The following is an 18,669-nucleotide window of genomic DNA, read 5'->3' on the forward strand; positions in this document are numbered from 1 at the left end:
CCAGGTTCTCCTCAGACTCTTCATTGAAGACCTGAAAGGTCACATTGAATCTTTGTTGCTTTAGTGGTTCTGTCGCCCTGAGGACAAACAAGAGATGTCTCCAGTTGTTGATCTGTGTTTGATATGGTTCAGAAAGTATCTCCTTCAGTCCCTCTCCTCCCTCCCTCTGTCTCCTCCCTCCTTCTGTCCTCCCTCCTTCTGTCTCCTCCCTTCAGTCCCTCTCTTCCCTCCTTCCGTCCTCCCTCCTCGTTGCAGAACCTCCTTCCTTCTCCATTAGGAGCTTTGACTGTTTTACTCAGTCTTGAGTTTGTGGAGTTTGTGGAGTTTCGATCTCTTACTCATGTGTGTAAGTGGATTTATTCTGTCCTGGAGAAAGACGGAGACGGAGGTAAAAAGATGAACAGAGTTGGAAGAGGAGGGAGAGATGCTCTTTGCTGTTTTCTTTCTTTAAAGATCTTGGAGGTGAAGTTGTTATCTGATGCTTCCTCCAGCACGTTTTGTTATTTCTGTGACTCCAACACACACAAACTCACATGTCCTGCACGTGTGTGTTTCTTTTACCTGCTGCCAATATTTCATAATCACAACGAAACCAACCTGAGATAAGATGAGATCTGAGTCTGGTTTTCTCAGTGTTTCGTGAAATGTCTTGTAAGGACACACACACACACACACACACACACACACACACACACACACACACACACACACACACACACACACACACACACACACACACACACACACACACACACACACACACACACACACACACACACACACACACACACACACACACACACACAGAAGGCTTCTCCCCCTCATCAAACTCTGAAGAGACCTACATGAGACATTTCATGTTTTTCAGAACCTGGCCTGACGACGTGTCTTTCATGTTAGTTTAGTAACATGCATTAACATGGTGTGTAACTAAAGAGCTGCTGCGTTAAGCTTCACTTTCTATGAATCACTTCTGTTGGTAAATAACTGAGCAGGATTCCTGTGAGAGGGCTGATGATGAAACTATAAATAAAGTAGAAATCTTCATGATGAAGTCCCAGTGATCTCCTCCGGCTGATTCCATCCACGTGACCCCGGAGGTCGTCCCTCTGCGTTCTCTCCCGAGTGTTTTCCATGGATGACTGCAGCCCAGTGATGCTCAGTGAAGCCAGTATGTGATCCTGTTTAATAAGTCACCACTCTGAGTGCACTGTGGGACATGAAAGCATCTCTATCTTCTCCTCTCCACGTATCTCCACTCGGCAGCGTGTAGCCTCCGGTGGCCGAAGACGAGGATCTGCACCTGAGTCGCCTGCAGCCAGCGTGATGTCATCGAACCCGATCAACTGTTTCCACGAAGCCGTCACACACACTCTACGTTGTTTCATTATTCACGACCTCGATGCAGGCTCTCTGTGTGAGTGTATATGGAAATCTATAGGCATCGAGTATTAATGAAGCTGGGATGCAATTAAAAGGTTGAAATATGAATTCATCTGTCTGACCCGGACATTTAGATGGATGCTGAAGGTGGAGAGGAGTCACTGTGCAGGACGAGAGGGCCACAGGATACCACCACCACTAACCTCCGGCCTTTTCACAATAAAGGAAGAGGTACTTTATAAGTAGTAGACAGGTAGTGAGGGTGGAGGTGGAGGTGGAGGGGGGGGGGGCACTGGAGACCTTCACACACGTGGTTTGACTACGTTGAATAAAACGTCCACTGAAATATCTGGAGACATCGAGAGTGATGGAACTACAGGACGTGTTTGTAGAAATGGAATCATTGATGATCTTTCCACAGCGTGAACCAGGTTGTGTGTTTGTAGTTTTCAAGTTTCACGTCCGTCACCATGGAAACGTCGTCGATATTCACTCAACGTGAATTTTCCAGCAGAAATATGAACATGTTCCCTCTGTGGGCGTCGTCCTGCGACAGTCAACGTGTGATTCCAGGTTACACACATACGTTTGACCCGACTTCACAACATGTAGATTCGGTGAGAACACACTGACACTCGCGGCTCCTCCCACACACTGTGCATCCTGCCTGAGCTCCGGGACTTTGTGTAGTTGTGTGTGTTTGCTTGTATGCGTGTGTGTGTGTAGCCCTGTTATCTTTTCCGTTCTGACTTTAGAGCAAAACACAATCTCACAGACTCAGTCTCACTCCGGCCTTTTCCTCTTCCAGTTCATCAGCCGCGTGGCCAAATGGACTCGAGCATCAGTTTCACTAAATTGCTTCCAAGACGAACAGCTAAACGCAACTCTTTGAAATTACTTTTAAAAGTAACGACCAAAGTCAGCCGCTCCAAATTGGCTGCGGAACGATCAATTAACAGCATCCGAGCTAAACAGCTGTGGAAAGGAACAGCACACAACACCGGCCGTGGGTTTCAGTGAACAAATGAAAAGTCGCTCTGTAACGTATATCGACTTGAGGGGAAAAATCTCATTGACTGAAAATCGTTAAGTGCGGAGCATCTGTCTTCCATCGTGTCCTCTCTGGGAAAGTGGGCCGGCCTTGTGACGGCAGCGGGAGGAGCTTCATCCGTCTCTTCATGTTCTGAGCGGCTTTATTTGACTTTATTTCTAAATTTGATTCCTCAAGCAACAGATGTGAACATTCGCAGTTGAATCAGATTGGAACAGTTCTGTGGTCGAGTGTTGTTAATGGAGGAAACAAAGAGAAATGACTTGAGAAGGAGGCGGAGCCGGGATGGTTTCTACTGCAGATGTTTCCTGATGTTTCCAGATGTTTCCTCAGTTGGTCACAGACTTAAACCTTCAGGGGACGAACCAGTAGAATCAGCATGTTGTGTCCACCTTGTGTGTACTTTATTTGTCTGATGTCACAGGCTGCACATTTATTTATTATTTGAAGTATTTGAATTATTTGAATTATCCTCTGATCACACACACACACACACACACACACACACACACACACTCTAAACTGTGTGTCTCCAGTGGAGAGTGTGTATCCAAACAGCTCCTCTGGAATGTAAAGTGATAGCTATCATGAATAATTAACCAGATTTAATACCATCAGATATTAGTCAGAGCCGCCCGCTCAGAAAATCAATACAATCACAGAGTCGCCTCCTTGATGTGTTTTTAATGGACCCGAACGCCACGAGGCTGTTCACACACACACACACACACACACACACACACACACACACACACACACACACACACACACACACACACACACACACAGAGTCTATTTCCGTCCCTCTTACATCACAGTCATGTTGATTTTGCAGAAATGAGCAAACGACGGCGCCGCCTGCAGCTGTGATTCTTTGCTCCTCCGCACTAAACGAATGGTGAAGTAACAAGTGGAACAGGAAGTCATCAGACACGGGAGGGACCAGGGGGGGGGGGGGAGCACGCCGTCGTCTCGCTGTTGACTGAGGCGTTGACAGATTGTGGTGATGACTCCATTTTTAAATTCATACACAGGCGTGTGTACAATTACTGCAAATCAAACAAGCTGCTGTGATTCGTTAGCCTGCAGGTCGAGGAGCAATAAATATTAGATAAGTCTAATCTTTGGATTTGACTGAATAAGTGAAATCACTGAGTGTCAGAGCAGAGTGAGGAGAACATCTGGGACCAAGCTGAATGGAACACGGCCGTCAGCAGTGGGAGGAGTTTCCTGAGAAGCTGCAGGTTTGGTGGATTCTGTATCGTGCCGGCTGATCGTAATAATAATAATAATAATGTCGGATCCTTTATCACGTTGGCTTCAGATGATGGTGGTGGTGGTGGACCAGGACCGAGGTGGCAGCTGATGATGGATCCTAACTGGCTCCAGTGGACATGACTGTGGACTATAGTGGATCAGGTCCTGATGCTGGATCATGATCCTGCTGCTGACCAGAGACTATGATGCAGCAGGACTGCTTGACATATAATATTGAAGTTATCCTTCAATATGTTTCCCCTCATCATTGCTGCTGAAACCTTTCTCCTGATGATGTTCTCCTCTACACATCTGTGGCACTTGTGTCCGTCCTGGGAGACGGATCCTCACATGTGTCTCTATGAGGTTTCTACGTGTCTTCACCTGTTAAAAGGGTTTTTAGTAGTTTGTCCTGACTCTTGCTGAGAGTGAAGGACAGAGGAGGTCTCACCATGTTAAAGCCCTGTGAGACAAGTTGTGATTTGTGAATATGGGCTATATAAATCCAACTTGATTGATTGAGGTAAAGGTCCTGAAGATCTCTGGAGCGACTGACTGGGACATCTTCTGACCTCCAGCTCCAGAACTTTTCAGGAACGCAGCTTCTGAACCTTAAGTGACAGTTCATCATTGAATTCTAAAACATGATCCAGTGATTCACAGGTTAACAACAGCTGCAGGAAGAACAGACGTGACTGGGTTATTTCTCTGTTTCCTGTCAGGAAGGTGTCAGATCATCTCAGACAGAAACCTGTTCTGAGTCCTGGTGACCCGACTCCCATGTGACAGCAGCAGGAGCAGCTCGTCTCTCCTCCTGTCGCTCAGCTCCTCCCTGAGGAGAACACTGCTCTGACTCACTTCCTGTCTCATCTCTGCGCTGATAACAAAACATCACCTGGTGGATTTCCAGCAGAGTTCAGATCCAAGTGAACTGAGCTGAGTGATGTGTAGTTAGTGGCCACATTCTGAACTTGGGTTATTTATCTAACTTTTTCCAGTTTTTCCCACTCGACAGCTCAGTGTTCAGTTCCTCACTTCACCTCCAGGCAGCGCTGATGAATCATCTCCACATTCAGGGACTTGTTCTCCTCTGAACACTGAGATTTTCTTCTACTTGTGATATTTTCACACAGATCCTTCAAATGTTAATGAGCGTGACTTGTGTAGAGCTGGTTTACAGGTGACGTGCGTGAACCTCAGCTCAGTGTCTGCTCTCAACCTGCCTGTTTGTTGGGGCTGTGGTGAAGCTGGTTTCTCCTGCTCTGATCTGCTGAGATTAGATTGTATGTCAGAGAAACCAAAGTTCTGTGTGTTGGTTGTGTTTGTGTTTATTTACATGGCACCGTCTCCCTCTCCAGTCACATGTTGCCTCGTGGATTAAAGCTGTGGAGCCTGAGGTGCAGCAGAGCTTCAGCTGGACAGCTCTGTTGCTCCAGGTTGTTTCCATCGATCCCTGCGGCTCCTCCAGAGAGAAGCTGCTTCATTACCATGCAGATTCGTTTCTATTTGAGACAAACCAGGAGATTTCCTGCTCTCTGAGGTTCCTCCAGGTGAAGTGTGTCTGTTCTTCTGTTCATGAGACTTTGATCTGTTGCTCAACACGACGATTGATTTGCTTTCTTTGATTTTAAGATGTCAGATACAGCAGGAGTCATATTGAAAGAACCCAGAACCCCCGAAATGCCTCATTAGTATTCCTCTGTTCGGCCGACAGCAGGAAGTGTGAGCGTGTTTATCTCAGGAGCAATTACCTGAGATCAAATTAGGATTTATAGGTCAACGCTGATTCTCAGGACTGAGCTCAAGTGTAATTTGTCATAATAATCATAATTATTAAAATTGTGATTTGTCTCCTGAAAGGTCTAGAGAGACATGGATGTATAATATAAGGAGACGGTGATTGTAGTTCAACATATTTTCTCGCTGTTAGTTTTGGGGGATTTTCACTGAATAATGTTTATTCATGTTTGGACAAAAGGGAGCTACCAGGGAGGAGGTCACGACCTTTACCGCAGCCAGCCACCAGGGGGTGATCCAGTTGTTTTTGCTAGATTTCACACAACAGTCTCAGGACCAAACTGAATGTGATTCTCTGTGAAGGGACATGGATGCAAAGCTCAATCTATCATTGTTATAAAACCTGTTTTACTTAGTTTGTTTTTGCTTCATCATCGTTTAAAAGCTGTTTCCAGTGATGAAGTCTGAAACCAGCTGCTGAGCTGCAGCTCCTGAACAGTGGAGAGGATTCAACACACAGTGCATCTTACAGGAAGTGGTCCTGGCGCTCCCTTCCTCTGAAACACACCTTATCTGCTTGTCCTCTAATAGACTGAAGCTCTCAAACTAATTACGGCTTAAATTAAAGACTTAATGATGAAAAGACTCATTTAAAGTCCTGTTATTGTGAAACTTTGTGTAATGACAGGGTCCTTTGTGTTGATTTGTCTCTTTGGGATTAACACAATTTTCAGTATAATGTCAGGATGATGTTCTGTAGTGACACTGTTGGACTTTGAGTATTTCTATCTCTGTTATTATATTAAAAAACCCAGTTGAAAGTGAAGTTATCTCCGCTGAGCTCAGTTTGGATGAGCAGCAGCTGAAGTCACAAGGCTGAAGGGAGGAAGAGGAAGTGCAGAGAGACAGAAGAGGAAGAGGAAGAGGAAGAGGAAGCGGAAGAGGAAGAGGAAGAGGAGGTGCAGAGAGACAGAAGAGGAAGAGGAAGTGCAGAGAGACAGAAGAGGAAGAGGAAGAGGAAGAGGAAGAGGAAGAGGAAGAGGAAGAGGAAGAGGAAGAGGAAGAGGAAGAGGAAGTGCAGAGAGACAGAAGAGGAAGAGGAAGTGCAGAGAGGAAGAAGAGGAAGAGGAAGAGGAAGATGTACAGCCACTGGAAAATAAAGGTGTTAGTTAAAATCTGAATTTCTCCTGGAGAGTGAGTCAGTGTTTGAGAGAGAGAGAGAGAGAGAGAGAGAGAGAGAGAGAGAGAGAGAGAGAGAGAGAGAGAGAGAGAGAGAGAGAGAGAGAGAGAGAGAGAGAGAGACTACTTGACTATAAATGCGAGTCCTTCACAGTTATGAGCAGAAGTGTTTCCACCTCTCAGCCGGTTGAGGACACTACACACTACACACTACACACTACACACGACACACGACACACGACACACTACACACTACACACTACACACTACACACTACACACGACACTCGACACGTCATCATCCAACCAGCAGCCGCTTCCTCTCCGTCACATCACACTCACCTCCGCTTGTTTTCTTCTCCTCTTTCTTTCACCCTGTTTCTCTTTTCCCGAGCAGGAGACCACTCGCTCTGTGTGAAGGTTCCAGACATGTTCCTGCTGTTCTCTCACATGGACATGGGGCTGCAGGAACAGTTCCAGAAAATGTCCAGATGATGGTGTTTATATAATCCTCAAGCAACTTAAACTTTGAGGATCATATACACCACCACTGTTACATGTGGTCAATACACTGTTTACTTGTATAAAGACGAGCTTGTTCCTCCAACGCCGACATTCTCCAGAGACATAGTACTGTGTTTAAAGTGACCAATCACAGGAGGGGAACATCAGCCACTGTCCCCGCCTCCAAAGTCCTGCATCCACAATCAATCCATCAATCAGGTTTTATTTGTATGTCTCATATTCAGAGAGCACAGCTTCTAACATTCTAACAGAGTGTGACCTCTTCTGCCCTCAGCCCTGAACAAGAGGGAGGAAGAACTACAGACACACAAGCGTGTTCTTTATTCAACAAACTCACCAGACAAAGTGACAGATTCTGAATGATGGTAACTCAGTGAGACGCTCATGGTGAGACTTCACACCAGCAGGAGCAGGTGGAGACGTTTAGTGGGCTTAGAGGTCGGAGGGATTTCAAACCAGTGGTTCCAGCAGGTGGAGCCTGTGGTCAGATTCAAGTTGTTGGTGTGATGATGACGAGCAGGATGAAGGGAGAAGATGGAGAAGGTTAGAAGACAAGCTGCAACAGAACTGGAGCTTCTTCTTCTTCTTCTTCCTCCTCAGCACGTAGACGTGTTTGTGACATAAGCAAGAAACTGGTTTCTAGGTCAGAGTTATTTTTGTAAACTTATATTTTTCAACTAGAGCAAAGAAGAGTTTGTATTGTCTTATCTTTTTTTTTAATCTAGATTAAGAAACAAATGTGTTCACTCTCCAAACCTCAAATCATATTCCAACATGATGGTTTTTAACACGTCGGTGAGTTGCCAGGTTTGATGACTTCTACTTGTGACCCTGAAAGTATTTTTTGAGCAACGACAGACCAAGATATTTGAGAAATGTGTTTCTCGGCTTAAAATCCTGAAATGAGAAAGAGTTTTTGTTGCCAGACGTGAGACGGTTGAAGTTGAAGCCACATTCCTGATGATTACCGCTCGGTAGCAGAGGGGAGGTGTTATTATCACAGACTGGAGACACAGATGGAGCCTTCAGGGGGAAACACAGCAGGTTATTTGATTTTGGGTCAGAGTGAGATTTACACATCCAGGTAAAGACTGTGTTTGTGTGTTTCCACTTGAAATGTCCTCAGCTGCAGGAGGAGCTTGTTTCCTGCTGGAGTCTGACGACAGGAAGGATTCACACAGCGCCGAGTCGCCGGGTTCGAGTGTCGGTAGTTTGACCTCCGGGACATTTGGAGCCACTGGAGGAGAAATAGATGTAATAGGTAATATGTAATAAAGCATGATACATTTTAGGAAATCGTTCCCATTACATGTGGTCGTGTTGTTTTCCGTTTATTAAATCTCTTTACCTCTCCGTCACTTGGTTTCCTCGTTATGTGTAATTGCTGAAGTTCCGTTCTGACACCAGATTCTCACGCTTCCTGCTGAAGGTCTCAGCAGAAACAGGTTTTTTTTACTTCCACACTCGGGTGTAGCTGCAGGAAATGTCTAATATCTGAGTGACAGCGGGATACAGAAAACCTGCAGGTTCACAGACTCAGAAAGGCAAGTTTCCAAACCAAGAGAGTTTTAAAGTGGAACCTTCCTTTAATGACCACAGCGTCCCCAGGAAGGTTTAGAAAGGAGGGGGACGGACAGAGCAGAGACCGGAGACGAGTGTGCAGCTGCCAAACTGGGCTGGTTTGAGTCGGGCAGCAGGAGGACGACTGCAGGCTTGATTTCACAGAAGTGCTGACAGTCCCCAACCAGAACATGTGCTTAGAAACCCTGAAGATCTACTGCCGTCACCTACTTAGTCTTTTCCACTATGCTCCCAATGGATCTTTTTATAACTATGGCAACACGGTGTAGGAAGTGGGCCAACACTGGTCCCCTCTGTGGGAGACGGCATGTCGGAGAGAGAGAGAGAGAGAGAGAGAGAGAGAGAGAGAGAGAGAGAGAGAGAGAGAGAGAGAGAGAGAGAGAGAGAGAGAGAGAGATGGATGGATGGATGCTCAGTCAGATCATAATAACTTTGCATTTCCTGCCCCTGTCTCTTTATAAATTCACATTGCTCTGATGACCTGGTTTCCTCAGAGATTGTTAAAGAAAGAGTGTCTTTATATATTTAAGAGGGAGAGAGAGAGGCGTTAGTCTCAGACGTCTCCAGCTGGGTTTGCTCCTCATGGTTTCACCATCACAGACGACAGGCGGGAACAGATCAACCTTCACACAAGGTCACATGTTGACCTGCAGCCTGTGTGGAAGCAGGAGGGAACCACCGGGACCATCAGTCCACCTGTCACACAAAACTGCTTCCTGCTCAGAATCCACTGGTTCCCTGGTTGAACGTGATTTGCAGGTTTGTACATCACTGAGTTTAGATCCCAGTGCATGTCAGCTCTGAACTGCCTGTTTGGACTGTTTGTGCTGACGCTGCTTTTCCATCTTGAAACTGTAGTAATTGATCTGCAGTGTAGATTCTAACTTTGACCATTGATATAGAAACATGGGCCGGGTCTCTGCTCGTGTTTTACTGCTGTTCAATCGAATCTGCACCGACAGCAGATGTCCCCACCAGCGGTTTCTCTTCTCAACGGATTTGGATGAAGCGTAACGAATCATCCGGCTCGTCTCTGTCGGCCGCTCTGATTCTCTCCGCTCTGGGTTCAGGTGTTTGTCGGGTTCTGCTCGGTCCGGAGGAAACTACGTGTCACACTGTGGAGTCCCAGCTTCTTTCTCAACCAAGACGCCGGCTGTGTTTCTACGAGGAAACCGAACAAACAGTCAAGTCCCAGGGTCGAGTCCGGAGGTTTTTGTTCGGAGCCTTGTTCAGTGGAACGTGACGGACGCTGACTGACTCATCGTCAGCTCCACTTGTTTTATAAACTGTGTCGCTCTGTCTTTGATGAACCAGCGGGAGTAATGATCCCTCCTTCCACCAGTGACACTGTCTTCTCTTTCTTTTCTTCCCGTCTCTCCTGTGATGGATGGTCGGAGCTGATTGAAGGAACGTGTCTCTTTGCCATTCGGCCTCTGGTCTGTCTCCCCCCCTCTCACCGCTCGTCCTGTCCTCTTTGTCTCTGTGCAGGCGGTCGCAGCAGACCGGGACAGACGGACGCCTCAGCCAATCACACGCTTGGAGGACGGCCCCCCCCCCCCCGCTGATAGAGAGGTAGGCCACTGTTCAGTTATTCAGCCAATTAGATTAGATCGTTACCATATTTGAATCAATAACCTCATTGATTGAATCTCCAGTGATCACATCTTTCTACTCTTGATTGGCTGCGAAACGCTGGAGAAGAATCAGACTGGAGCTTCAGGATATTGTAGTATTGTGTGTGTGTGTGTGTGTGTGTTTGTGTTTGTGTGCGTGTGGGTGTGGGTGTGTGTGTGTGTCACAGCAAATCCATTGACAGTGTTAACATCCACTGGCTGCAGGGACGACTGTTTGCATGAGACAAACAGTTTTCTTTCCTCATGTTGGATCTATTTGAACGATCCAGAGACTCAGGGTGTTTCTCATGATCTCCTCACAGTTTGATTGAGAAAATAACGGGGACGACTTCTGTGTTTCAGTCGATTTCTCTGAGCCTCCACGATGTTTCAGGTCATTTATCGTGTCTTTAATTCCTCTCCAGTCGAGACTCATTATAACGGTGAAACCAACACACATCAGATTCCGTGCAGTATTAATTACTCTCCTGGGATTCGGACTGGAGGTTTGTTAACATAAAGGGACGTTCAGTCCAAACGCTCGCGTGCAGTCAGCACATCTGAGTCACTGTGGAGATGTGGAACATTTCAGCCACAAGATCAAATAAGAAAATCAGTGAAACGCTGCAGACACACACACACACACACACACACACACACACACACACACACACACACACACACACACGCCTGCTGAGTTTCTTATTTCCACATCAAACATGATCAGCTCCAGTCTCCGTCGGCTGCAGGCGAGTGGGAGAGAAATCCCCCAAAACCATCTTTACTCTCAGTTTGACGTTCCTGCTTTCTCTCAAAGATCATTGAGTGTGTGCGTGTGTGTGTCTGTGTGTGAGTGTGTTTGAGTGTGTGTGTGTGTGTGAGTGTTTTCTCCTGAAATCAGGAGCACGGAATAAGATTTAAAAGCCAAATTTAAAGGTTAACGGCCATAAATCTCCACCAGCCTCCAGAGGGCGACTCCTCTGACGACCTTCTACACAAACTCATAACAGAAGAAAACATTTGGAGCACTTCACAATTAGTGTGTGTAAGTGTGTGTGTGATTGTGTGATTGTGGGTGTGTAAGACTGTGACTTAAGCTAATGCCTCCTTAATAGCCACATTAGTTCCTCGCTCCGACTGAGTCATTCCAAGTGAGTCAGACGAGCAAATAGACCATTAGGTAGCCATGGATCTGATAACACACACACACACACACACACACACAAACACACACACACACACACTGAAATGAGCCAGCAACTACACAACAACAAACCAACATTGTACCGACAAACATTATTTCTCTCACAAAACACACCTCACACTCACATCAATTTGTCTTTCTGCACTTATTTACTCACACACACACACTCACACACACACACACACACACACACACACACACACACACACACACACACACACTTAAACATGAGCAAGCAATTACACAACACCTCGCACTAAAATGTTTACTCATTATTCTTGTTACGTGGTTTCTTTACACACACACACACACTTGCACACTTCCTTTCTCTCACACACACAAACACAAACACAAGATGAGCCCCCGACCACACAACAAACCAACATTGTATCCACACACCTTATTTCTCTCACAAAAAGAGACTCATATGTTTACTCTTACTATTCTTCTTTCTTTGCTTATTCGCAAACACACACACACACACACACACACACACACACACACACACACACACACACACTCGGTAACTTGCTCAATTTTCAACAAATTTTTAAAGTTATGGTTATTTACCAACACAATGTTATGGGTGAGCGAGATGCCCCCTAGCAAGATGGCCGCCATGTGCGGACGTCCGGCTCCGTCAAACGAGACATCTAGTCTTTATGTATAAATCTATGAGCAGACCGGCCTATCACAGCGCCCCCTGCTGTGGTGCAGAGCAGCTGGAACCCATCTGGATAAAAAGGTTTTTTTTATTTAGGGACTAAACACAGAAACAAATCATAAATATTCACTTTACTTTGTGGAAATCACAAGACGTTAGGATGTTCACAAACCAATCTATGTCAAGTATAGAAATAGAAGTAAGTGAAAGACACTTAAATACAACACACTACAAGCAAAATACCTGCAGTTATAACTTCATGTATGTGAATACGAGTACATTACTATTAATAATATTAATATCTTCAAAAGTCCTGGAGCAAGACTCACAATGCAGAAATGTATTTGACATTTGATAAAGTGCATTTACTTTAAATAATAAACATTCACAAAAACTACAGATAGACGTTGTTTCATCTGAACAAATTAAGTTTTTTCGGGCGTGAGCACCGACGGTGGGAGGTCCTATTGAAGTTTGAAATGGGCGTGGCAAAATGGCTCAACAGCGCCCCCAACGGGAAGCCCCCTCAGTTAGCTTCCAGCGATCCTACCGAGAACGAGGACAGTGGTGCATCACTCTCAGAGCGTTATGAAAAGCTCAACAGGAGGCCGCCATTTTGCATTTAGTGGCCATTTTGGCCATATTCCACATTTTTACTTTGACATACTTGTCCCAGGGCTTTCATCAGATCAACTTCAAATTCAGATGAGTGTCATCACAACAAGATGGAGATGAATTATGACTCTTAGATCGATTTCTCGTCACACCGTGTGACCGTGGCGTGGCGTCAAAGTTTGATTAAACGCCATCAAAACACAAGGTTCTGTATCTCGGACATATTTTGTCCAATTGAGTCCAGACTAGACACGTAGGACAAGAGTCCCGGCCTGATGACATCTACACAGAAATCATGACTTGAAATCACAGCGCCCCCTGGTGGCTACAGGAAATGTCTTGTTTTTTGCATGTCTTACACTTGGAAGTGTTCCTCCTCATCACTGATCTCAACCATGTCAAACTGTGTCAAATGGGTCTCAAGACATTGATAATGAAAACATAAGATTACTGTGACTCTTTGTCATCGCCATATTAATGGCGTGGCATCAAAGTTCATCAACTCGCCGTGAAACACGAAATTGCTGTAACTTCAGTGTTCAATGTTCAACCTCCCTCAAACTACATGTGTGTATCAACAGCCCCCCCCCTGCAAACATTCATATGGTTTTAAGGAATGGGCGTGGCAACATAACCTACTAGCGCCCCCTGATGGGCAGCCCCAGGACCACGATTGGCCGACATGTAAAAAAATCTATAGCGACATGTGGTCAGAACTGTGACATTTCCTCAAAGCGTGTTAACATTGATGTTCGGTGAAAGTTCATCCTTCGCCAAAGGAGACGATGTTGTCATAACTCCACTCTGCATTGTCCTATCACCACCAAACTTCTGTCTCAGGATCAGAGTCCAAGCCTGAACAGCTCTATGTGTCAATTTTTTTTTTCATTTTATTTACTATCAGATCAAAAAATATGATACACACATTTACAGTGTTTTAATTACTGTTGTGGCAGTACAGCACAACTGCTGTTTGGAGCGGTGTGCCGTTTTATCTGAATGAAAGTTTTTTACGGATGTAGTATTGGATCTTTACTTTAATATTAATATTCTTATATTAAATCATTTATTTGGATAACCAAATTTACTGAATGCCGAAAGGCACCCCATTTTATGGTATCATGTTTAATGCATTATTGCTCAACTTTTGTTCTTAATTATTCTACCCAAATGAATTAGCTTTTTGAGGGCTTTAATTTAACATTAAAGTCACTTTAGCCCAGTTCCTCTCTTCGAAACATGTAAAACCTGATCTGTCTGGTATTGCAGCTCTGGAGCCCGGTTTAAGGTTTCATTATTATGTGTGCCATATATTACTATCAGTGTACTGCAATGCATTGCTCACATAATAAGTTTGCAGAATAGTAATATATGGCTGCCTTTAAACAGTGTGACATCAAAGGCCGCCGCCTTTAAACAGTTTAAACGTTAAAACATGGGAAAAAGAGGAAGTGAACGAGAGAGGGAGCAGCAGAGATCTGTTTCTGTTCAAACGAAGTGAATCTGTTCTACAGTCACTGGCAGCAGCAAGAAAATCACCTGGACAGAGAAAGATTCTGCTGTTGGATCTGTGTGGATCTACTGAAGGATCCGGTGACTACTGTCTGTGGACACAGCTTCTGTAAGAGCTGTATTAACACCCACTGGGACAAAGAGGAGGAGAGAGGAAGCTACAGCTGTCCTCAGTGTAGACAGACCTTCACACCGAGGCCTGTCCTGGAGACAAACACCATGTTAGCTGCTTCACTGGAGGAGCTGAAGAAGACTGGACTCCAAGCTGCTCCTGCTGATCACTGCTATGCTGGACCTGAAGATGTGGCCTGTGATGTCTGCACTGCGAGAAAACGGAAAGCTTTCGAGTCCTGTTTGGTTTGTTTGGACTCTTATTGTGAGAAACACCTACAGCGTCATCTTCAGTCCCCTCCACTGAAGAAGCACAAGCTGGTGGAGCCCTCGGAGAAGCTCCAGGAGAACATCTGCTCTCGTCACGACGAGGTGATGAAGATGTTCTGCCGCACTGATCAGCAGTGTATCTGTTATCTCTGCTCTGTGGAGGAACATAAAGACCACGACATAGTGTCAGCTGCAGCAGAAAGGACCTGGAGGCAGAGAGAGCTCGGGCTGAGGAGACAAACAATCCATCAGAGAGTCCAGGACACAGAGAAAGACGTGAAGCTGCTTCCACAGGAGGAGGAGGCCGTCATTGGCTCTGCTGATAAAGCAGTGGAGGACAGTGAGGAGATCTTCACTGAGATGATCCGTCTGCGTGAGAAAAGAAGCTCTGATGTGAAGCAGCAGATCAGATACCAGCAGGAAACTGAAGTGAGTCGAGTCAGAGAGCTTCAGGAGAGACTGGAGCAGGAGATCACTGAGCTGAAGAGGAAAGACCATGAACTAAAGCAGCTCTCAGATGCAGAGGATCACAACCAGCTTCTACACAACTACCCCTCACTGTCACCACTCAGTGGATCTACACACTCATCCAGCTTCAGGATCAGTCCTCTGAGGGACTTTGAGGACGTGACAGTAGCTCTGTCCCAGGTCAGAGGTCGACTACAGGACATTCTGAGTGAGACACAGATTTTACAGATTGTGTCTCAAGTGGATGTTTTACTGCGACAACCAGAGCCAGAGACCAGAGCTGACTTCTTAAAATATTCACAGGAAATCACACTGGATCCAAACACAGCACACAGACGTCTGTTATTATCTGAGGGAAACAGAAAAGTAACATGTATGAGTGAAGATCAGTCTTATTCTGGTCACCCAGACAGATTCACATTGTGTGAACAGGTCCTGAGTAGAGAGAGTCTGACTGGACGTTGTTACTGGGAGGTGGAGGTGGGGGAAGGAGGAGTTGGTGTAGCAATTGCATACAAGAATATCAGAAGAGCAAGAGACTCACATGAATGTGTATTTGGATTCAATGATAAATCTTGGATGTTATATTGTAATAGAAAGAGTTATAACTTTCGTTTCAAAAGCATCTTGACTCCAGTGTCAGGTCCTGTGTCCTCCAGAGTAGGAGTGTACCTGGATCACAGTGCAGGTGTTCTGTCCTTCTACAGAGTCTCTGACACCATGACTCTCCTCCACAGAGTCAAGACCACATTCACTCAGCCTCTCTATGCTGGAGTTAGGGTTTATTATGGAGACACAGCTGAGTTCTGTAAACTCAAATAGACTTGAGTCATTAAAAGCAGTGATTTAGATTCTGTGTGTAAATCTTTAACTTCTTTTGTCTCCATGTTTGTTGATCAAAGTTCGTCGTGGTGACGTTTCTGCTCCGCACAGAGATCAGCTGTCAATCAAACACTGACCTTCCTTTATCACACATATTTAGTCCTCACTTTGTAAAGACAGAAATCTATAATTACACTGACATGAATGTCAACCTCCCTCAAAAAACATGTGTGTAACAACAGCCCCCCCCCCCCCCCGCAGACATTCATATGGTTTTAAGGAATGGGCGTGGCAAAATAACTGACTAGCGCCCCCTAAAGGGCAGCCCTGACACTACGATTGGCCGACATCTACAAAAATCTATAGGGACATGTGTCTTTTCATAACAAACAAATAAGTCTCTGGGATAGGTATGCTAGAGCAAACAGGGAGCCCGTCATTTGTACTTTGACGAACCTGTCGTACGGCTTTTATCCGATCAAATTTTGGGAATATATATATTATAATATATATATTCCCAGTTTGAATGAGGTTGTGTTGTGTTGTGTTGTGCAGCAGTGAGCTGCAGGACCGTGCTCATGTCTCCTCATGTCTGATTAATCACAGTCGACATATCGACGCGTGTTAGGTTAATGTATCTGAGGAGCTGCTGATCACGTAGCTGCTTATAAACTGTATCGATCTGAATATTCATCCCTTCAATCATGTGTCCACGGGCCGGGTGGGAACAGCAGGAGGTCGTCATGGTGTACGATAAATTTGTTCTCGGCTCTTTATGAAATCCAAACATACAAATCTCACTGAACAAGCCCAACTCGCTGTGTGAGACATTTCTGCTACAGCAGCTGTTAAAGGAAATGTGTCCGACCTTCATGCTTATTTTATTCAAACAAATGATTCTCTGATTGTATTTATTGCAAGTTAATAAAACTCTAAAAGCATATTTTTCAAGAGATTACCTGCAGGGAGACAGGGAGTCAGTTTTCAAACTATAAAAATGATGTGGAATGGATTTTTCAAATTGAACAAACATGAGCAGTACGTAATGTGTTGGCTCTGAAAACAACGAGCTCGGGAACAAACATCAGACCTGGTGTTCAGGTGCATCTCAGCCAATCAGATCAGAGTAGAGATCCGATCCCTCAGACAGGATCTGAGTAACCATATATGGAGTGGCAGGGGGTGGAGCCTGACTGAGAGGCCTAGGACAGGACCCGCCCACCTGCCACCTGCACTAAGTGAACTGTAGCTGTCAATCACAAGGAATCAATGTTCACGCTTGAAACTATAGATCGAGACATAAACTCCTTAAATGTTTCCTGACATTTTCTCATAGACTTCTACAGAAACAACCAGTGGAGTCGCCCCCTGCTGGTCATTCCAGATAATACACGTTTCACGCACTTTAAGCACCTGGAGTCTGCATCCATTCTTAAAGGAACCAGGAGCCTGTTTAAATGTTCTTTGGTTTATTCAGTGTTGTAATTGTGTGAGTAATTGTACTGCACAGTTTAATTTCTTGTGTTTTTGTAAGTGAAGAGTTGTGATGCTAACGTAGCTGCAGAGCAAGAGCTTTGTTTACGTCCTTGTTGTTTCCTTTTGTACTTTCATCATTTTAATTCTCACCTTGTTGATAAGGGGAACGTAAAGAGGCTTTGAAGCTTTTCAACATGAAACGAGAGAGAGAGAGAGAGAGAGAGAGAGAGAGAGAGAGAGAGAGAGAGAGAGAGAGAGAGAGATGGATGATGGATACTGAGTCAGATCATAATAACTTTGCATTTCCTTCCCCTGTCTCTTTATAAAAAATCACATTGCTCTGATGACAATATATAAAGTCTTACATAGATTGTATTGTAACTGTTTATGCAGCTCAACCGCAAAAATCGGATTCATTTTCTGTGTAGACATTTTAATTATCAGCCGTAATATTTTAACCATCCACGGTAGACTTTCCTCTATTTGTATCAGTTGTGGTTTAAGGATAAGTACTACACTACCCACAATCCTCAGGTGTAATAGGAATGTCTCTGATTGGAGGAACTCACTGTTCCCTGTTGGCTGTGATCGGATGGTTCATCGTTTCTGACACTATAGGTTACTACAAACATGTAACACAAATATACCACAACAATATATCGACAACATTTCAAACTCAAGAAGAAGCTCTACGTTGTTAGAAAGGGATCGTTTGCAGTGGTTTATGGGATGTGTAGTTCCTTCACTCCTCTGTACACAGGAATTTCTAAAATAAGAAATGTACTTCCTGTACCAGAGCTAATATGATTTATCCATATTGTCCAGTGGATGCATCCAAGTTTCTCATGTTAGCCTTAAATAGATAAGATCTAGAAAGAATGGTGCAGAAGATCAGTCATCATATGTTTTATAATCTGACTCCATTTATACTTTACATTAAAATATGTCTCATTAGGGCCCGAGCACTGACAGACGTGAGGCCCTATTGAAATTGTAAGGATTATTATTATTATTCAGGCAAATTAATTGGCTTTTTGAGGGCTTTAACATGCTCAAATTCTTACCAACATTTGCAGAAAGTTAGAAAGTGGTGAAAATTTACGTAATCTGGAGGAATTTTCAATGGGCGTCACAAAATGGCTCAACGGTGCCCCCCGAGACCCCCGGAACGTGTTCACATTGACCGATCTTAACAAAAATCG

General features: G+C 44.8%; 1 protein-coding gene across 1 annotated transcript; it reads left to right on the forward strand.

Annotated features, from left to right (window-relative positions):
- Window positions 1-14,338: 14,338 nt before the first annotated feature.
- LOC133003687 (tripartite motif-containing protein 16-like) lies at window positions 14,339-16,181 on the forward strand (the record flags this gene model as incomplete). The annotated part of the gene is made up of 2 exons (XM_061073478.1): window positions 14,339-15,377; window positions 15,435-16,181. Coding segments are annotated over 2 exons (1,596 nt in total), but the record flags the coding sequence as incomplete, so codon positions are not given.
- Window positions 16,182-18,669: the final 2,488 nt, after the last annotated feature.

The sequence above is a fragment of the Limanda limanda genome, chromosome 6 (assembly GCF_963576545.1).
Source record: "Limanda limanda chromosome 6, fLimLim1.1, whole genome shotgun sequence".
Lineage (NCBI taxonomy): Eukaryota > Metazoa > Chordata > Actinopteri > Pleuronectiformes > Pleuronectidae > Limanda > Limanda limanda.